Raw genomic sequence first — 22,547 nt, 5'->3', positions numbered from 1 at the left:
GCAGGCTCCCTGCCAAGCAAGGAGCCCGATATGGGACTCGATCCCAGGACGCTGGGATCATGACCTGAGCCGAAGGCAGCCGCTTAACCAACTGAGCCACCCAGGCGTCCCCAATCTCTTCGTTCTTAAAAATTCATTTGTTTCGTAAATAAAACAAAGACTTCATGCTGAGGCCAAAGGTTGACTTTAATATTTGTTCAGTAACATTAATGCTGCGGTAGGTTGCACTGAATATATGATAAAATAGTATCAATAGGCAATCATGATTAGCAGTATTGATTCCAGCCCCTACACTTACCACATACATGACTGTGTCTGTTTAAGGTACAAAACTCTCCCCAGCCCCAGCTTCCTCCTCTATAAAATTAGGCTAGTAATGACTGTTTCAGAGTTGCTTCAGTAAGCATTAGCAAAATAGGTCTTACCTATAGTTCTTACCCCATTTCATCACGCAAAATGCATATGGCTGTGTTAGAATTGAGAAGTAGAAATTCTCAGAAGTGTTGCGAATGATAAATAAACATAAGAAATAAAATGTTCAGACTCACTGCTAGTTGGGGAAACATGCATTCTAACAATAATTTATTAATGCGTTCAGAAAGAGAGAGTGTATTTCATTTACTACCTTATTGAAGGGGAGAGAGGAAATGGTCTAACTAATTAGCTTTACTGCTCTGGATACTGGGTAAGAAAACACATTTCCCCCCATATTTGTGATTTTCCTGACTGCATCATCTCTAAATTTTCTGAGCCAGTGACCTTTGTGAATAGCCCAGCAGAATATCACAGGTAAATTAAATTCAGAGATTTTGCCCAGAGATATGGCCTGAACAACAGCATTGAATCTTTGCACATTTAGACACAGTGAGAAAAAGAAAAGAAACCATGGATGGGTGCAGATGGGGGTTAGGTAATATAGAATTAAGTAAAAATGAATGACTCTGGAGTGAGAGTTCATTCTGTTTGCTCCTTGATTGATTCTCTGCTGAGAAGCCGAGTTTACCTCCCAGCCGTTCTAACTGCTGCATCCACATAGTTGATTATTTCTGTGGCGTGTCTGGGGTATAGAGTGGGTCAGAGGCCCTGGTTATCTGTCCTTTACCAGAGGAGCGGAGGTGAAGCGGCCCCCTGCCTGCACTCCCTGATTCGTTAATCAGTTACAGAGCCAGCGTTGGAGCCAGCGTCCTTTCCATTCCCCGTGGCTAAGTGCCGCTATCTTGTTCTAAAGAAGTCTCTACTGGTAGCACAACCCGACCCTGTTCTTGAAATAGCCTTGTTACCTGACAGGAGCGTCTGCCAGGATGACCGTTTGAAAGTGTTCTGGGGAGCTGGGATTTAATAAGTTTTGTTTTCCCCCAAGAGGAAGTAGTGATGAATCCTGCACCAAAAATAACACTGTAACTGCTAATTCTGCTTAGTAGGTGGTTTCCCAGGGATGATCCAATGCAATGAGTCATCACTCTGATTGCTTATTAGCACATTATTTCTCTTTTTTACCAACCCCCAGTGCTTTGGGTTACATGTTTTTTTTTTTTTTTTTACCTTTTTTAGCCTTTCTGGGAGCCTTACAGTCTTCATACTACTGAGTATAAACCCCCCAACATGCCCCTCTTTTCCTTCGTCTTCCATTCTTCAAATCTGAAATAATCCATGACTCGGGACAGCAGTCAGGATTATGGCCTCAGACAGCAGAGAGACAGTTTCTCCAGTTGGTAGCAGCTCCATTTCATGCCCAGTAAAATTTAAAAATGTAGACTAATGTAAACAAATGTGTGGGACCTATATTGAGAAAACTGTTAAGTTTGAGAGGGATAAAATACCTGCATAGATGTGGAGAATAGTTAAATGATAGGAAGATGATATATTTTCCTGAATAAGAAGATTGGATATTGAAAAGATACAGGGGGCGCCTGGGTGGCTCAGTGGGTTAAGCCGCTGCCTTCGGCTCAGGTCATGATCTCAGAGTCCTGGGATCGAGTCCCGCATCGGGCTCTCTGCTCAGCAGGGAGCCTGCTTCCCTCTCTCTCTCTCTGCCTGCCTCTCCATCTACTTGTGATTTCTCTCTGTCAAATAAATAAATAAAATCTTTAAAAAAAAAAAAAAAAGAAAGAAAAGATACAGGATCTCTCCAAATTCACTCATGGGTTTGCAACTCCAATCAGAATCCCAGTGGGATTTTCTAAAATGTATTTGAAGAGTTAAATTGGTGAAAATAGCAAAGAATTAAAAAATATATATATGAAGGGATATGAAGGGAGGTTTTCCACCCCGAAGCCCTAAATTGCAGCTATAATAATAAAAGCAATCTAGGGGCACTTGGGTGGCTTAGTTGGTTGTGCATCTGCATTTGGCTCAGGTCACAATGTCAGGATTTTGGGATTGAGCTCTGCATCAGGCTTCCTACTCCCTCTCCCTCTGACCCTCCCCACTCTCATACTCTCTCTCTCTCTCACAAATAAATAAAATCTTTAAAAAACACATATATAGGTTTTTTTAAAAAGCAGTCTAGTACTAGCAGAAGAAATCATAGCAAAAGACCCCAATTTAGAAAGTGATGTGATTTATCGAAATCATAAAACCTGTAGGACAGAATGGCTTGTTTAACAAATAAGATAGGGTAACTAGTCAACTTTTTGGGGTGGGGGAGGGAAATGATAATCTCATTGGAGTCTTTATTCCTTATGGAGGAGCAAATGAAGAGGTAGTTAAGAGAGCTTAGTGTTAAAAATGAAACCATAAAAGGATAAAGAAACTATAGGAAATCCTTCTGACCCTAGAATGGACTAGACTTTCAATGCATTAAAAAGTCACAGAGGGGGGCGCCTGGGTGGCTCAATGGGTTAAGCTGCTGCCTTTGGCTCGGGTCATGATCCCAGAGTCCTGGAATCGAGTCCCAGATCTCCCAGATCGGGCTCTCTGCTCAGCAGGGAGCCTGCTTCCCTCTCTCTTTCTCTCTGCCTGCCTCTCTACCTGCTTGTGATCTCTCTCTGTCAAATCTTTAAAAAAAAAAAAAAAAAAAAAAGTCACAGGGGGGGCTCCTGGGTGGCACAGACAGTTAAGCATCCGACTCTTGGTTTCAGCTCTAGTCATGATCTCAGGGTCCTGCAGCGCAGAGCCTGAGTGAGACTTTCTCTGCCTCTCCCTGTTCCCCTCCCCTGCCTCAAATAAAATAAATCTTCTTTTTTCTAAGTCAGGAAGAAAAATATTAATATACCTGACTGTATAAAAATTGAAAACTTCATCAAAAAATTAAAATACCTCGAATTTAAAAAGGACTGGGTCATCTTGGAGAAAAATGTATGTATGCAATGAAGAAGGGAAAGTCATGATTTCCTTAATGAATAAAGAGCTCTTAAAATGTATTGGGAAACGCACAGCATACCTCAGTGTAGCTGTACCACTTTCCTGTCCCATTATGCCCAAGTCACAGTGCTAAGGTTTTATAAACAGAATGCAATTCAGACAACCCAAGAGAATGAGAGAAAGGTCAATCTTATTTTTCATTCACATATTCTTTGTTCAAAGACAGTTTAAGGAAACTACACGTTATGCTATAAATACTTGAGGACAGTTTGTCCACACTGACACTTCCATTTCCTAAAATGAAACCCTCACTGGCCCACAGGGAGAAAAAAGGCTGGCTTTGTTAACCAGCTTTATTTCAGCAAGCACATCCATATGGTAAGAACTTCCTCTGATGAGTCACCCACAGTTGTCAAACACCAACTTTCCTTTGTTTGACCCGTGCAGAAATAAGGTCTGTGGAAACACAACGCAAGAGTCTGAATCATTTAATTGTGTTTTTTTTTTTCATATCTGAATTTGTATCCGTCACAAACCCAGGGTGTCCACCCTGAAAAATGGCATTCTTCAAATATCACTGAAACAATCCCATTCAGATGGGTCTGTTCTGTCCAGATAGTCTGTGAAATTTCTAAGGAATGTTGTGGGCTTTGCTTCCTGTGTTAAATTGTTGAGTTATCACACATTATTGGATTCTGCCCAAAAATGGGCTAAATAGGAATATTATATTCATACAGGATACCAGTTGTCTGTACCATTCAGAAACAAACAAACAAAAAAAGATTATTATTGCTTCTTGTCATAAGATAAAACTCTGTCTAAAAGGGTAGGTAGAAATGTGTGTGCAGATAATTTTTTTTTTTTAAATATGTCCTTGATTCTTGTCTTCATAGAGGTTTGAATCGTATTCAGTCACAGCTTTGTTATGACTGCTGGCCACTTTCTTGTCTCTTTGTTCTGGTTCAAACCAAGGACTCTGGAGCCCAGATTCGGATCCTGCTCTGAGGGAGGGTGCCTTCCTTTGTCTGGCAAAAGAGGGGAGATCTGTAGAGATACCATTTTATCCATTTGTTTATAAAAAGAGAAAAGAATTGAGGTAATGCTTGTGATTTTTTTTAAGTACCCACCCATCATTAAAAATATAAATGTACTAAATAAGTCTTTAAAAAAATTAAGGTGGCTTTTGGGTCAGAAAAATTTTATCCTGAGACAATAAATGCTAACTTTTGCTGATCACGGCACTACTCTCTCAATACTAGTGTCACATGGGGACGGCATCACAGGGCCAGTACCCATATTTGTATGCTAAGAAGACATTTTTTTTTCTTTTTTTTTTTTTAAGGAAAAATGAGAAAATCAGTCTTCTGCTATTTGGAGTATTTTTAACCAAAGATTGAATCCAATTTGAGGATATTTTTGGATCATTTGTAAGACTCTCTGAGTTGATACTTTTGGTTCTTTTTTGAGCAAAACTGCTTTTTTTTTTTTTTTTTTTTTTTTTTAAAGTAAGCCACTTCAACGAACAGACACTTCTATTTGAGAAAATTTCTAGTGATTATTTTCCCCCAGAATCAACATTAAAACCGTCAGCCCTGGATTATGTCATTTCGATGACAGATGGTTGATGTCAATATTGGAGTGTTTGCAAGAGAAAGCATGTGTGCATGAGCACAGAGGTGCTCAGAATTATATACTAAAAGGCATACCCACGGTAGAGCTTGTAAGACTCTCCGTGGTGAACATGTTGTGTCGTAGACAAAGCCTAGTGGATTCCTAGAATATATGTAAGAAGTGGCTTTGAAAGCCACATTTTTGTACCGCTATTATATGTAATATTTGCTCTTGGGGTGTGTCATCATCAGATGGGCTGACTTTTACATTTGCTAACTTTTATTCCTTGGAGGGCAGTGCATCAGAGAGAGAAAACTTGATTCGCTTGCATCACCTGAAGTCTGCGTGGCTATTTTGTTTTCCCTTTGTGTTGCTGATTAATCTCAGCACTCTGTTCTGCTACACCTAGGCAGCATTTAGAATCCTTTCTCAGCCCAGCTTGAAGCCTCTTGCTACCAGTGAATTAGATTAGACAAGGTGAAGATACTTCTTGTGGTCTTTGATAAGTAGCTCCGCCCCATTTCTCTTGGTGGCTAACTCTGTAGCAGATGCACTTGCCTTAGAACTGTTTCTCCATGTCAATTGGTGGTGCTCTTTCCTTGGGCTACAGTTGACCCTTGAACAACACAAGGGTTAATTGAGGGCACAAACCCCTCCCCAGAGTAGTTGAAAATGGATGTATACCTTTTAGCTCCCCTTGAACTTAACTACTAATAGCCTGCTGTTGACAGAAAGCCTTATTGACAACATGGGTCTCAAAACATGTTTGTATGTTACGTGTGTTAGACACTGTATCCTTCCAATGAAGGTAGAAAAGAGAGAATGTTACTAAGAAAATCACAAGAGAAAATGTGTTTACAGTACTGTTAAAACACAAGCCCACATATAAGTGAGCCTATGTAGTTCAAACCTGTGTTGCTCAAGGGTCAACTATATATATTTTTCACAGTCATTTGCTGAGAGAGAGTCATAGCATCTTGAATTATGGTATGAGGAGGGAGCTTACCAATAATCTAGTCCCTTATCACATAATGGCAGTGAGTTGTTAGGAAAAAAAAAAAAAAAAAAAAGAATGAAACCTGTCTGGACCACCTTCATTCATACTGTTTTGAAAGAAGCTCATCTGATTTTTCAAAACAGCCCTTAGAAATAACGATGGTATTTTTTTTTTTTTTTTTTTTTAGATTTCTCTGTCTTGGGGCGCCTGGGTGGCTCAGTGGGTTAAAAGCCTCTGCCTTCAGCTCGGGTTATGATCTCAGGGTCCTGGGATTGAGCCCCGCATCCGGCTCTCTGCTCAGCAGGGAGCCTGCTTCCTCCTCTCTCTCTCTCTCTCTCTGCCTGCCTCTCTGTCTACTTGTGATCTCTGTCTGTCAAATAAATAAAATAAAATAAAATAAAATAAAATAAAAGATTTCTCTGTCTCTCTCTTTTTAATTTCTTTTTCTATAGCCTCTTGTTCTGGGTTTCCTGTAGAGGGTAGCCAACAATCCCTTTCTCCCTAGAACAGAGAAGCTTCCTGGGATAGTGCTAACACTAGGGCCATCATGGGCAGACTGCGCTGGTTGGTCACACTCTTCCTGGGTGCCCTAACCAAATGGCCAAGTACAGAGAGGAACATGGGTCCCAAGGTTCTCACCTATGGACTAACTAACTCCCAGTTAACAGCTTTTCTTTCCCTCCTAGGAAGGCACAATATAAAGAAAGAGGTAGGGATGGTAGACAGATGATTTTATGATGGAGTCTGATGATAGAAATGCTTCACCCTTGCGAGTTACTCAGATTTCTTTTCCCTCCGCTAAAACTTTCTTTCAAATGCAAAGTATTCTTGGTCTGATATTAGGGTAAGAGTGAGGATGAAAATGTAATAATACGACGAGGAACCCAGCCTGTACAAAACACTTGATGTATGACATTTCTTTCCTGCCTTAACTTCCCTGAGCAGGGCACCTGGGTGGCTCAGTTGATTAGGTGTCTGCCTTTGGCTCAGGTCAGGATCCCTGAGTCCTGCAATCGAGCGCCATGCCAGGCTCCCTGCTCTGTGAAGAGTCTGCATCTCCCTCTCTCCCTGATGTTCTCCCTGCTTGTACTCTTCTCTCTCCCTCTGTTAAATAAATAAAAAACTCAGCTGACGATTCACAGAACTGTACCCCTGGGGCTAATAATACATTATATGTTAAAAAAAAAAAAAACAAAAAAACACCTGAGCAGTGTGAACAGAGAACAAGAGATAAGGAAGGCACTGTGAGAGTACTGAACATATAATTGGGGGTGGGGAGGGACTTACCACAAAGTATATAAAATGAGCACTTGGATCGCAGACACAGAATGAGATAGATCATGTTTGTTTGTTGCTCGTCTTGGACAAGAACATTTTCAGAGAGAGAAGACTTGATTCATTTGGGTCAGCTTGAGTCCAGGTGGCTAATTTGTTTCTAATTTTAAAGGTTGGAAAGATACTATATTTAGTAACATGAGGAGGAAAGTGTGTCTTACCACCGCAGCCACCAAACTCAGTGTTGAAGCCCTATCCCCCAGCTTTGATGTTATTTGGATTAGTTAGGGTTCTTTACGTCAGGAGGATGAGAACCCCATGATGACATTAGTGCCCTTATTAGAGACCCAAGGGAGCTTGGTCTCCCTCTACCATGTGAGTACACAGCAAACAACTGGCTGGCTGCAAAGGGAGACAGTCCTCCCAGACACCAATCTTATTGGCACCTTCATCCAAGACATCCAGCCTCCAGAACTAGAGGAAATAAATTTCTGTTGTTTAAGCCACCCAGCCTGTGGTTTTTTGTTAGAGCAGCCCAAGTCCACTGAGACAAGAAAAGATAGCACTGCAACAACAGAAAAGCAATTCTTTAATTAAATAAGTATTTAGAGCATAATTATTTCTGGCATACAACAGATAATACTTGTTGAGGTGGTTAGAAATCTTTTTTTTTTTATCTTAATGACCAGTTGGGCTTCTTGAGTCATCTGTAAAATTGACTAAGTCAGTAAGTATATTAATTTGTAAGATTTGTGAGTGTTTCAGGAGTCTCCAGTGATTTGGTGAGGTCTGGTTTAATTTTAATTCTCAATTTTGAATTGAAAAACTGGTAGGGTTTTCCTGTCTGCCTCTCTTAGTGCTCGCTCGCTCTCAAGGAAGTCACTCACACATAGCCCAGTAAAATACGAGCCCTCTGTGGAGAAATAAATTATTCACAGCTGGTAACAAGGAAAAATTAATCCAGCTATTTATTTGTAAGGAAACGACCAGACTCCGAGTCCCCTACTGTGGGCAGATAGGGCAGCAGCATCTCCCTTCCCTGGTAAGGGTTTTTTCCTGTCAGTCTCTGTCTCCGTGGACAGAACTTCATCTCAGATTCTTCTTTTTGCTCCCATCCTCGCCATGTATGACTTGGGCTTTAAATTTTTTTTAATCCCTGCCCTTTCCCACCTTTATTTATTTGTCAAAGAGAGAGAGCGCACCCCTTCCTTTCTGGGCTGGTTTCCTTCTGGAACCTCTCTCCCCTCCACACCCTCTTTAATCCCTCACGCTGTTAGGCCTCCTTCTACCCTTCTTCTCAACCCTTCTCTTTCTTTGTCTTCCAAGAAGCCCATCCCTGACCTGCATACCTGGGTGATCTAAAAGCACCTGAGGGCAGAGTGCCTCTCTTGTGTGCCTCTTGCTATTTCTCTGATGGTTTTAGTGAGATTTTAGATTTCAGAGACTAATTGTCAACCAGCCTCCCCCCCCCCTTTTTAAATACCCCTTATTTGGGGTGCCTGGGTGGCTCAGTGGGTTAAAGCCTCTGCCTTCAGCTCAGGTCATGATCTCAGGGTCCTGGGATCGAGCCCCGCATCGGGCTCTTTGTTCGGCAGGGAGCCTGCTTCCTCCTCTCTCTCTGCCTGCCTCTCTGCCTACTTGTGATCTGTCTCTGCCGAAGAAAGAAATAAAATATTCATTTAAAAAATAAATAAATACCCCTTATTTGCAGGACAGTACTGTCTAGTGCCACAGACCAGTTAAAACATAAACGGATACAACAATATCAGTCAAATCGGTTTGGGCTCTAAATGAGTATGCATCTGTTCGTGTGTAGATATCTAAGCAAATACACAGGCTCGCACTTGAATTACCCACAGGCGAGCCAAGGGTGCGAATTTTGAGATGGGAGGGGTGGAAGTAGATGGGAAGAAGGGAGAGAAGGCCTTCTCAGTGGGGGGGACAGTAACCATTCCTGTTCGTTAAAGGAGTGCCCTCCTGAACAGAGTTGGCAGTTAATCACGTGCTCTGGATACAGAAGCAAGTAAGGGCTGGCCCTGTCCACAGCGAACTTTCAGTTTGGTGGGACAGACCAACAGGGAACTGAGGAATAGAAGTGAGTTAGCATACGACTAGGGGATACAGAGCTGAGGTGAACAGAAGGCATACAAGTGGTACTATCTAGCAAGTCACAGAGCTGGGGGGGGGGGGTTTACTTCTGATTATAAAAGTTTTTAGTGCTCATAAAGATGCTGAGGAAAAAATTATAGAAAAATGCAGAAGACAAACAAATCACCCATAATCTTGCCATCCAGAGGAAAGCAGAAGATAGTTCTGTTAAAACCCTTGTTTATACAGAGACTTTTTTAGCTTATTATTTTTGGCTTATTATATTTTTTGGTTTATCAGATTAGTTCTAATCTGATAGAGTCAGGTGTTGGGGGTAAATTGAGATCTTCTTAGTAGGTTACTCAGAAATTACAGAGCACATGTCTCCAAATGGGTGCTTGACTGAATATATGGTAAAATAAATGTCACTGCACTCTAATACCATGTACTTACGCCTTTTTTATGTATTTGGGCTTAGAGCAGTTTTTGATTTTTTTTTTTTTTAAGATTTTTATTATTTGTCAAAGAGAGAGAGAGAGCACAAGCAGAGAGGGAGCAACAGGCAGTGGGAGAAGCAGGCTCCCGGCTGAGCAGGGAGCACTATCCCAGAACCCTGGGATCAAGACCTGAGCCGAAGGCAGACACTTAACTGACTGAACCACCCAGGTGTCCCCTAAAGCAGTTTTTTACCATCCTTCTGAATCCGTTGCTTCGAAATACATTTTCTTAACTGTTTTTTTAAACCACTTTATTGACTTACAGTGCATATACTGTACAATTCACCAATAAAAATTCGGTGGTTTTTAATTCAGTATATCCACAGAGTTGGGCACCTGTTACCACAATCAAGTTTAGAATGTTTTCATCAACCCAGCAAGACACTCTATTCCTTTAACAGGCACAGGCACATCTCATTCCCCTCAAGCCTCGCAGGCTTAGGCAGCTCCATTAATCTACTTTCCTAGCTTTGCCCCTTCTGTATGAATGGAATCGTGCAGTAAATACATGGTATTTTGTGACCAGCTGCTTCTTTAGCCTACTGTTTTCAAGTGTTGTTCATGTCATAGTACTGCTTCATTCCTTTTTTGTTTGTTTAAAGATTATATATATTTCTTAGAGAAAGAGAGAGAGAAAGCATGAGCAGGGGGTGGGGCGGAGGAAGAGGGAGAAGCAGACTCCCCTATGAGCAGGGATCCTGATGCCATGTGAGGTAGATCCTAGGACCCTGGGATCATGACCTGAGCCAAAGGCAGATGCTTAACCTACTGAGCCACTGGCACCCCTGCTTCATTGCTGGTTATGGCTGAACGACACTCCATTGTATGCCTATAGGACGTTCTGTTATCCCGTTGTCAGCTGACGGACCTTGGGGTTGTTTCCACTTTGGGGCTGTTATGAAGAGTGCTACCACACGCATCCACGTCCAAGTGTTTGCGTGCACATACGTTACCAGTATTTATCTTGGTATGCTTAACTAATCTTTTACATGTTTTTCATTCTCGGATTTCAAAGCACTGTTCTATACATTATTTTTTATTATAAAGGAACATGTGTAAAATTAAGTCAGTTATCTTCTGATCTTCCCACACCACCCTCTCGTCACCTTTCTCATTCAGCCTGGAAGCTTAAAACCATGCTGCTTCTAACCCCCCAAGACATGTTGAGTTTTTTACCAAATTCAGATCACCTTCCCTTATATGTCTTTGCGTTCTTTCCCATCTGCTCTCTCCCTCTGAGTTAGGTCCTTGTGATCTCTCTGATTCATTCTCTGACCTCCCCATTGGCCTCCCTGGCTCTGTCTTTATCCCCTCTGAGTGACTCAGGAAACCTCTGCCATAATCAATCTTTCTAAAACACTGCTTCTGTTTGCTGTCCGTTGGAGTCAGGCAGACCAACTCTGCCACTCACTGAGCAGAGCTTCCTTGATTAAGTTTCTTTACTTCTCATCTGTAAAAGACAGTCAGTCAGACTATCTCCCAACATTTTAGTAAAGATTAAATGATTGTCTTGAGCTTTTGTCTCCCAAAGTAACATGAGATAAACTTCTTTATTTCAAGATCCCACGTTTGTATCTCATGTCTCCCACAGAAGCAAGGATCATTATGGTAGTTTGTTATATATATATACATACATACACAAACACACATATACATATATATTTATAGATATTATAAATTTATATTTTATATATTTGTATTAAAATGTGTAACTGAAATATATGTATATTATATAGTAAGACCATATATTATATAATATTTATATTTAATATATATTTGGGGGGAAGGGTTATCTCCCAGCATCTAATGCAGTCTTGTGTGCTTAGTGGGTGATCACTCAATTAGTGTTTACGAAGCAAATCAGTTAATTGATTTTCTGCTTAATCTGGTTATTTGAATAGGTGGTAATTGTAAAGTGATAAGTTAACATTTTTAATTTAACAGATAACCGCTCTCTCTATACCTGAACACAGGAGCAAGCGTAAAATAGTAACCAATATATTTCCAAAGGTCATGTTATGGACATGGAAAATCCCTCTGCCAGCTTTGCGCAGTGGCAGTATAGTAGCCAATGAGGTTTATCTGAGGCACGATTATTACTAATTGAAAATTCCTCTGCTAATCAAGAAAGATAGCAGCTACAGCACAACTGCAGGTCAAATGCAGGTTACTGAGGTGTTCTATAGGGTGATCCATGACTTCCTCGTCTTTTCAGTACAATGAAAGTACTGTAACTGAACGAAACCTTTCATCTTCCCTTCTGCATGAATCATTTCCTTCCCATAACAGACATATCAGCATACACGTCTCATCTGCTAGACAACATACCCTACTTCTAAATGTTTTCCACTGTTTATTGAGCTTATGAATGATAGTTACATGTTCTTTTAGTTTGTTTAAAAAGGCATGTGATCTGAAACTTGGTGTTCTTTGTCATTTGACCCAAGAAAAATCACTTCACGCTTAAAAAAGATGCAGTGAGTGTTGCTAAAACTACGTACAGAGGAAGAAATGATCTTGCCAATTCCAAGTCAATCAAACCTTATTTGAAAACCTGACATTCATTCTTTTTTTTTTTTTTAAGATTTTATTTATTTATTTGTCAGAGAGAGATCACAAGTAGACGGAGAGGCAGGCAGAGAGAGAGAGAGAGAGGGAAGCAGGCTCCCTGCTGAGCAGAGAGCCCGATGCGGGACTCGATTCCAGGACCCTGAGACCATGACCTGAGCCGAAGGCAGTGGCCTAACCCACTGAGCCACCCAGGCGCCCACATTCATTCTTTGTTTTCCTGATGGTAAAGGTATAAGAGTTGGAACAGGTGTAGAGAATAGTGACCCCAGAGGAGTAATTATTAGCCTTTACTATGATTTGGGCTTCCACTGTGTGGTGACAAGTGTCCCTTTCCTTTCTTGTTCACTATGTGAAACACTTTGTTGTCATTTGTGTATAGCAGTGGCCAGGAACAAGAGAGATGTCTACCATGTATGAGTGTGAGAAAGTATTTGTGTGTTTAGTTGCCACTTACTGTAGGTCTCCTATAACCTGGACATTTTACAGATAAAGCAAATAAGCTTCAAAGAGGCTAAGTGACTTTCCTAAGGTCATTCAGAGAGAAATGACTGAGTAGCGATTCACACCCAGGACAGTTCATCACCAAAGCCTATGCCCTTTCCCCGGTTGACAAATACCTGGAAAAATCAACATGTGGGGGGGATGGGAGTGCTGTGCATTAAGGGCTGAAATTCAAAAAAAGCTTTGGGAAAAATCCTTGCTACAGAAAACCCCAGGAACCATTTTGTTGTGGCATGCAGCACCTATGGTCATATGAGAAGAAAACTTACTTTGCTCTGGTTTGAAATGAATGCAATTAGTCATTGTATTTTGCAATAATCCCCTTTTCGTTAAAAAAAATGCTTATATTTATAAATTAAAATGTATTGTTTGTAGTAAGTTTATCTTATCAGCATTGACTATTATCAAGCATAATAGTGAAGAAAGGTATTTGAAGAAAATACTTGGAAATAACCTAAAATTCTCTTTCATAAAAACATAACAATGTTCAGTTTCAGATATTTTCCCCCAAATATTATTTATCTTGTCAAAGACATTGACTTCAAAGAGTAGAATGGCCAAGTCTTCCAGTAGGGTCCAGTTCTGTTTATGTGGGAATTTGAAATAGAAAAGAAGTTGAGGGCCATGAGAGATGGGAGGAGGCTTATGCAAAAGAAGCTCATCATCCCAAGAAGTGAGTGTGGAGAAAACCAGAGGAAAAAGGAGGATCATAGCTGAGGTGAAGAGAAAGGAAATGTATAAAATTAGAAATGGATCCGTGAAATGTAGATTGAACAAAAGACTTTTACCGATAATGTTTGTGCACCGTTACCCAAACATTTGGTTAAATTACTGAAAGAAGTCACCTGAAGTAATTAATTAATTATAGTTTTTGATATAGTAAAATACATAAAAGTTACTGTCCTTCAGTAATGCCGTGTATAATAAAGGGATTTTTTAGTCTATTAATCCAATAAAATAATTGCACAGTTTTTATTTGGGAATGTTCTTGGTAGGTATAATCTTTCCCATTTTGCTAGTTAACCTCCCCCCCAAAATTTATATATAAAAAAGAAGTGTTTTTTAAAAAATATAAAACCAGGCTTCATATTTACTGCTTTCAGTAGAATATCTCTTTTGTTAATTTTATTTTTAAGTAATTAGTTTAAAAGAATTAGTAAGGGGTGCCTGGGTGGCTCAGTGGGTTAAGCCGCTGCCTTCGGCTCAGGTCATGATCTCAGCGTCCTGGGATCGAGTTCCGCATCGGGCTCTCTGCTCGGCAAGGAGCCTGCTTCCTCCTCTCTCTCTCTCTCTGCCTGCCTCTCTGCCTACTTGTGATCTCTCTCTGTCAAATAAATAAATAAAATCGTTAAAATAAAAAAAATTAAAAAAATAAAAGAATTAGTAAGTATGTCACCTGGGACAGGAGGCTTCTAGGATAGCTTAGTGGTTCCTCTCCCTGCAGTGACTGAAAAATGTATGACTTTTTCATTTTATGAGCCTCTGTCTCATGATACAGAGTAAAATATTCCCTCATATCTTCAGTCATCGTGAAGGGCCCATATAAATATTCCCTGAGATTTCCAGGAAAGGTAGGTGTTTAGGCAGTAGGAAGAAACAGAGTTCAGAGTTATTTGGGACCTCCTCACATTATCTCTGTCTGGCCATCTCTAGTTCAGCTGTCTTTCATTCTTTCTGTGTCTTGCTCTCCCCCATGTTGGTCCTTCAGCCTTCTATTTCCTTCCAACTCGGCCTTATGTCATGGTAATAAAGAACCAGCCAAGTTTGACTCATGTATGTGTGTGTTTTAGCTGAATCATTCCTACAATTATAAAATTATTCAAGGCAGTAAAATTAAACTCTCCCTTGCCACTAAATCAAAGAATATAGTCAAAGATGTCCATCATTGTCCACCTGAAATATGCCATAAATTACATGAGTTGAAGAGTATTTAACTCAGCCTATCTGAGGAAGGAAGAAATAGCAAAGTAACCTTAGTAAAAATACAGTCCTCAGTACCTAATGCATCCAGGTCACAGACCTGATACAGCCAAGACTTTTAACCAAGGAGCCTTATTTAAAGACAAATTGTATCATAGAATTGAGACAATCTTATTCTTACATTTTGGGATTCCACTATAGCACCCCGAAGAGGTAATCATGATGAAAGCTTTCATCTTTCCTCTAAATCCATTGTCAATTCTGCATGTGTCTAATGAACATAGCATCTTCTATCACATACAAACTTAAACTTTCTCAGCCCCAAACTGAATGGATGGTCCTAAGAATTTGATCACATTCATGACCACCTTTTGGTCAACTAAGAGTACCAGTTCCAGGTAGACTTGCCCTCCACCTTCATGTGGCTCATTGCCATTACCTTGTGACTGTGTCTTTGCACCCAACTGTTTTAGAGGAGTTAACTGCATACGGTCAGGATGTAGTGGTTCTATATAACTCAAGCCAATCCATATCCATCATCAAGCCCAATTAATAGACCTCACAGTCCCATGTCAGGTCTTCCTATGTGGCAAAAGTCATTCTGAGCCATACAGTGAATTGTTGCTTTGGAGTTTCTAGTATTCCCCACAGAAGGTCACAGAGAAGTGGTTAGGATTCAGACCTTTCTGCTTCTTGCACTCATGAAAGCAGGCCAAACTCATGAGCCAGTTCTAACTCAAGGATGTAAACGCACATTTCATTGTGTGTGGCCAGGTCCAGCCAAGAGAGACAAGACTTCAGGCTTTGGAAGTATGGTGGACAACATGATCTGAAAGCCCTCTACTAAAACATAGCAAATGTAAGATAAAATATAGCAAGCATTTGCTTCAGTGCACAGTGGAGCTAGCAAAAATGTTACAATATTGCCAAGGGAGAAAAACAAAAAGGGAGCCACAAAGCAAACCAGTGAGAGCATGAGCCCCACCAGAGCTGAGCTTCAGGCTGGGGTCCCAGAACCCACCTCAGGAAAGAGGAGGGCTAGTGCTTCTGCCTGGAAACAAATCCACTTAAGGTAGCCTGCCTTGTTTGTGTCCCAATAGCCATGGCCAGTTTCTTTTAAGGGGCTCCATGATCCTGTGGGTACCAGCCTTCTTCACACAAGGTGAGGGGCTTGCTATGTTTACAAAGCTGCCTCATCAGCTTCTCCGATTAAAGGCGTGTCCTCGGTTCCCTCTGTGCCTGCTGACCCAGCGTGCCCATCCGTCAAGCCATCCAAGATACGTGTGATACATGCGACACAAAGAGGGGTCGTTTGTGTTTGTCCAAACCTCAGAATGCTGGTCATACGTAGTTTTGTAATTTTATACCTTAATACTAAGGAAACAGGAGTGTGAAAAGAAAGGACACTGTTGTTTCTGTGCAAGCCAAGTTCTGTGCTTTGGAAAGGAAAAGAAAAATGGTGTTATCCATTAAGATGGGAGCAAAACAGTTGTAAAACAGTTGCACTGGGGGAAGAATGTAAAAATCTAGAAGGGCCTAACACTGTGTGTCGACTATACCAGAATTAAAATCAAAAACCTAATTAAGGGGCATCTAGCTGACTCAGTCAGTTGAGTATGCAACTCTTGATCTCAGGGCTGTAAACTCGAGCCCTGTGTTGGGTATAGAAATTCCTTAAAAATAAAATCTTCAAAAAAACCCAAAACTTAAATTTAAAAAATTTAGAAAGGCCATAATACAGAAAGTATATGGAAAGAATAGAGAACTTCCATCAGTCTGGTGACTTGCTTTGTTCCTTGTTAGAGCAGGGGAAGAATTTAAAGACACTTGGACATTGGCAAAGCAGTCCAAGTACAGAAGCCCATAGGCACCTGCTTGCGAGACGCCGGGTTCTCTATAAAGTGCTCTTCACACTGTCTCTGCACTGTTTCACCCCAGAGGCTCAGCTGTAGGGGCTGTCTGTGAGTGTGGAGAACACTAGTAACCAAAAGAAACGTATTACGATATAATGATGAAGCAGATAGGCTTTGGGGCAAGGCGGACCTGGTTTGAATTTTAAGTCTGCATTTTATTTGTCCTTCACTAAGTCATGAAACACCTCCAATCCTATATGCTCATCAGAAAATAGGGGTGATAATAATACTACCTTCCCCCTGAAATTTTTGTGAGAATTAAATGAGATAATGTTTGGGAAGCACATGGCATCACGTCAGGTTCAACATTAGTGTTCTAGAAATAACAGCTGTTAAGATTCCATTGTTTGGCTTTTCTAAAATTGATATATAATATTTATACTTATAATTGATACATAACATTTTAAAAACATGGTTTCTGGTCATAGGCTACAGACATTTTTTAAAGCACATTATTGTTGAAAAATATCGGTCAGTCATTGAGCAGGGGATTAGGAAACATTTCCACATGTGCCATAGGAATATATTAAATAAAATATTTATTAACCAAGCACTAGGCCAAAGATTAGGGCAAAGCACTAGGTAAAGCACAAGGCCAAAGGCTAAGGGCAATTAGAGAAAGAGAAATTCTTGCCCTCCAGGGGTATTGATCCACTTGGGAAAATGCCAAAAACATCACCAAGTGAGCTCATTTAATTACCAGTTAAATGTTCAATGTAGACACTGAGGGCTGTGTGTTCATGGTCGCCTCTGAAGCCCGGAGTGATGGCTAAGTTCCGTAATGCTGTGAGAAAGGAAGGTGACAAAATTAGAAAAATGGGTCCTGAGGTCATGTCACACTGCAGGATCAGGACCCGTAGAGAGAGAGGTTCGCCCTGAGGAAGTCCTGTGATAGCAGAGAGGTGAGGAAAGGGTGCTCAGAGAAGAAGTTTCCAAGTTTCCTAGTGAAAGACCCCTCTCCTAGAAAGACCCCTCCCCTAGTAGATAGATAGGATAACTAACTGCTTGTTTGCTTTTCTGTAAACCGCTGGCTTTTAGGTATGAAATTAGGTTATCAATTGTGTGATTAATTGCTTATTAATTGCTCTTTTGCCTTTCTCTAGCCGCGTGGCTTATAGAAATAATAGAGACGCCATGATGGCATTCCTCCCTTCCCCCTTCTTGTTCCCCTTCCCCACCTCTCCTTTCGCGCGCGCGCGGGCCCTCATAACCAATCAGCTTATCGCCCCCTTCCTGCCGCTCTCTTCGCGCGCGCGGGTCCCTGGAGCCAACCCGCAAACTCCAAGTATGCCTTTTTCAAAAGTTCAAACTGTCCACCAATCAGTTGCACCCCACCCAAAACTTGTTTGTACCTTCCTATAAAAGACCCTGCTTCACTCCGGTCGGTGTGCTCGGTTAGCTGGAGCTGCCGACCACCCGCCGGTACCTGCGTGACAATAAACCTCTTGCTGTTTGCATCCAGTGGCAGTGTTGGATTCTTGGGTAAGGGGATCCGCGGGTCTTTCACTAGAAGTTTCCAAGGTTCCAAGAAGCCCACGTTACCCCACGCTCCAGACCAGAACAGTGATGTGTTCTACACTATCGGGAAGTTGGGTAGGGCTTTGAAACCGAGGCCTGTATCTCCCCAACGGCACTGCCGTTGCAGTGAGTGTGAATAGAATGCCCACCATGGTGATAAAACCGGGGAGTCAGGGACCCGCAAATACTGATGAGAGATCCTTACCATGAAGTGAAATGCAAGAAAAACCTTCAATGTCCAAAGGAGAGGTGTCTCGCTTCTTTACACCTTCCTCACCCTTGAAGAATGTTTTTGCTTCCTGTGACCAGTGGTATCATGACCAATATGACTGAATGGTAACTTGAGAAAATTCTCTGTTTAATATGTATCTTTATTCTTGTAGGCCTCTTTTTCGGGGAAGTTCGGATGTCGATCAGCTTGGAAAAATCTTGGAGTAAGTAGTAACTGTAAATTTACATCAACATCTGTAGCCTTAAAGCAATCGCAGTGCCTTTCGTCTGACATTCATAATAAACGTTTATCTCTTGTCTTTCCTTCCCCACACTGCCCCCTCAGTTGGTCTTACTATTTGTGTGGTGAGTGGGGACATGGCAGACATGCTGTTTTACGCAGAGCCCATCATGATGTATGGCCTAACATAGAAGCTCTGGAAGGTTCTATGTTGCTCCTGTCAATCTTTTCCAGGATCCTCCTTCTCCACTTGACTGAGCTCCATTTCTTGTGTTCAGATGTATTGTCTGCTTGGGGCCATTTCACGTGCATCCACCATCTGAGGTGAGGTGCTTGGTTGCCTGGTAACCCATCCTTGCCCTCTGGGCCTCCTGTCCCCATTGAGTATCCCCATTGAGTCATCTAGATTGGTTTTGCATTGTTTTGTTTCGGTTGGTTGGTAAGCTCCGCAAGCCATTTTTCTTTGGAGCACCGACACAGAAAATGAGACTTCCAGGTTCTAACCATATGTTTGTGGCTAAATTCTGTGCAATCTTGAGAAAGTCATTTAAAATGCTGTGTAAAGTGTATACACGATGCCTGGTACATAGTGAATGCTTTTAAAACGATAGCTGTGGTTATAATTCATCATTAATTGTTTAACCTTTTTTTTTTTTTTTTTTTTTTTTTTAAAGATTTATTTATTTATTTGATAGACAGAAATCACAAGGAGGCAGAGAGGCAGGCAGAGAGAGGAGGAAGCAGGCTCCCTGCCAAGCAGAGAGCCCGATGCGGGACTCGATCCCAGGACCCTGGGATCACGACCCGAGCCGAAGGCAGAGGCTTTAACCCACCGAGCCACCCAGGCGTCCCTTGTTTAACCTTTTTGTTCGTTAACTTCTTCACCTGAATAATGAAACTTTGGATGTAAATTCTAAGATCCTTTCTTGCACTCAAATTCTTTGGATCTAATTGTTACTTGGCTCAATGATTTGCAGAGTTCTATTCATGTCTACATGTTTGTGCCTGTGGGAGTATGGATGCTTTCATGTTTCTAGAATGTTAAGAAGGGGCTTTTCCTCTCAGAAAGCATGAAGTATGTGCACTTCCCAAGCCCCATCAGAATCAGGGTGAAGTAAGAAAAAAAAAGTAGGAGTTCCAGGGCCAGAAGTAGCCTCGATCATTGGTCTGTAACATTTTTGTAGGAATTTCAGTGATCTTTATGAAATTTTCAGTCCATAAAACTGGTGAAAAATACCCGTAAAGAAACTAATTATATGTTAATGCTATCCCCCGGAGCATGGCTGCTTAAAACAGTTAGAATAAACCTGGAACCTCAATTTGTTCTTCTAGTGACTGGAAAGCTCCACTAGACTTATGATGCCAGTCCACTGCTGATTCACACCCCATGGCTTTAAGGCCTGAAACATATTTGTTGGTGTTACTGTGTGGGGGCTTCCCTGGCCCAGGGCTGCTGCCAAGACTCCTGCGCCTCCCCCTCCTCCTCCTCCGGGTCACCTTCCTCCCGCTCCTCCCCCTCCTCCTCCTGCCACTTCATAAGATGGACAGATTCAGGACAAAACTCATGTTCTCTCTTCTTCTGGATGTCAGCTTCTGTGCTCATAAAGTGATGAACCCCCCTCTAGTCTTCCGCATCACTGTTGAATGTAGCTTGTGTGCAGTGAGAACTTGAAGCAGGAACCGGGAAAGTCAGACACACCAGTGACTCTGTTAAAAGGAAAAGTGATCTTGACAGCACCCAGCTTGCCAGACCTTAAACCCGTCACCGCCTTTCCCTTATGGACATCACCTGGGCGTTCTGTCCACCTCTAGCTCTGGGCTCTGTGGACTTGTTAGCCTTGTTAGTGCCCCTTCATATTTGAAGCCAGGGAGATGGACCCGAAAGAACCTCTGACAAACATGTTTGACCTTGCACCCAAGGGAAAGCCAGTCCCCGCTGCAGCAAAGGCCTGAGACCCTAGGTTGCCAGCAAATAAGAAGCCGTGAAGTTCTGTAGGCCTTATGCCTTCAGCATTTCCTTCTTGGTTTCTAGCACTGTTTGCTGAGATTATGTTCTGTTTACTCTGCATTTGTTACTTTGGCATAAAGAAAAGGGACAATGCTGCACCCTAGTGTCATTTCTAAAGGACTTGAAAAATGATTTCTGTCCCTTCTGCCATTTATAGATTTTGTGCTGTCAGTCTTTATAGTACAAATGTCAACTTTTAAGGCTTATATTCAGCTGTCCAAATACTGAAATTTGATGCAAGCACTTTTTAATGGACCTATCAGAGTCTCAGAACATTCGTATATGGGCCATTAGAGTTCATACTCTGTATTAAAGAGATTTTTTTTTTTTTTTTAGGAAAGCCACATTTACATTCTCTTACAGGGAGAACTGTTTCTGCATTTAGAAAGATTTATACTTCAAAGAACAGCAAGTACTTTGAAAGTGAAACTGAATGCTGTTAGCTCGTGACATTTTAGAGCATTCTTCAGAGCAGAGTCATAGTTAAATGGAAACAAAATACTGGCTTTGGAATAAGGAGAGCTGGGTTCCCTCCCATTCCTGATCTGTGGCTGAACTTTCACTGTGTGATTGATAAATTTCACTCATCCCTTCGTTTCCACATCTATAAAAAGGAAGTAATAATGACCTTTGTGTCTCAGGAGATCATTATAGGATCAGAGGAGGCAACAGATTTAGAAATACTTTTGAAAGTTATTATATAGCTAGCTAGCTGGACATGTAACCACACATACATGTACACACAGAGGCACTCTGCTTTGCTCTTGGCCTACAGCTGCTCATACTACCCGGTTTATTTCAATATATTTGAAAAGATTTTAAATTATTACTAAGAATTTTTATAATTGATTTCTAGATGATTGGCGATGATATGCAAAAAATATATAAAAATAGCTGAAAGGCTAAAAATGAAGCAAATAAAGTTCTTTCATAAGCAATCTCTTCTTCCTCTACCTATCCCATTCTTTCCAAGCATATATATATTTATGTCCTTTCATAATTAATAGTGGTATCTTTTTTCTTTCTATTCTTACTCTAGATCTTGCTATTAAGCAAATTTGTGTATTGCCCAAGTTGTCATTTCCCTTCACTTGTTCTGGTAGCTGTGTCCATGAGTCTGTCTTTATTTGCTTCAACACTGTAGCTCTCCCAGCATGTCCAACAGAGGTAGGATTACAGTGTCTTTTCCCGGGCACCTAGTGACAGGTGCAATTACAATACAGGTGTCTGCTCTTCCCAGGTGAGGTCTATAACCTGGGCTGTGTTGAGGGAAGGCAGGGGGAAAGAGAGCCTTACAGAGAGCCTGTGATGTTCACAGCCACATCTTCCTGAAACCTGGAAATCCATTCAGGAGGACCTATCTTCTCGACCTTTGTCCCAGTGAGTGCAGGCCAAGGAGAGGGCTCTGATGCAGGCTAGCACCATTTCTAACTGTAGTTAAAATAATTTGGTCAGGGGCATCTGGCTGGTAGAGCATGCAACTCTTGATCTCAGGGTTGTAAGTTCGAGCCCCACATTGGGTGTAGAGATTACTTAAAAATAAAAGCTTAGGGACGCCTGGGTGGCTCAGTTGGTTAAGCAGCTGCCTTCGGCTCAGGTCATGATCCCAGCATCCTGGGATGGAGTCCCACATCGGGCTCCTTGCTCCGCAGGGAGCCTGCTTCTCCCTCTGTCTCTGTCTGCCATTCTGTCTGCCTGTGCTCGCTCTCTCCCTCTCTCTCTGATAAATAAATAAAATCTTTAAAAAAAAAAATAAAAGCTTAAAAAAAAAGTGTGGTCAATTTGAATAGCCGTATATTCTGTCCACTACACTATAACTTCTCAGTTTGGAGTTAGAGTCTATAAGTGAGATACCTAAGTTCTTGCACCCCCTGATTTCCCTTGTTCAAACCTA

The 22,547-nt window shown here is 41.4% G+C and overlaps 1 protein-coding gene and 1 pseudogene across 4 annotated transcripts in view; both read left to right on the top strand.

Annotated features, from left to right (window-relative positions):
- Window positions 1-22,547, top strand: part of CDK6 (cyclin dependent kinase 6) — a 243,913-nt gene that overhangs the window by 203,500 nt on the left and 17,866 nt on the right. For all 4 annotated transcript variants that reach the window (XM_059171112.1, XM_059171113.1, XM_059171111.1 and 1 more), the window contains exon 6: window positions 18,578-18,628. In XM_059171112.1, coding sequence (XP_059027095.1) covers window positions 18,578-18,628 — 51 coding nt within the window. The remainder of the gene's footprint in view (window positions 1-18,577; window positions 18,629-22,547) is intronic.
- On the top strand, window positions 11,814-11,897 carry LOC131830887 (U4 spliceosomal RNA; annotated as a pseudogene).

Source organism: Mustela lutreola, chromosome 4 (genome assembly GCF_030435805.1).
Source record: "Mustela lutreola isolate mMusLut2 chromosome 4, mMusLut2.pri, whole genome shotgun sequence".
Lineage (NCBI taxonomy): Eukaryota > Metazoa > Chordata > Mammalia > Carnivora > Mustelidae > Mustela > Mustela lutreola.
This window is presented reverse-complemented; position numbering and strand designations above follow the sequence as displayed.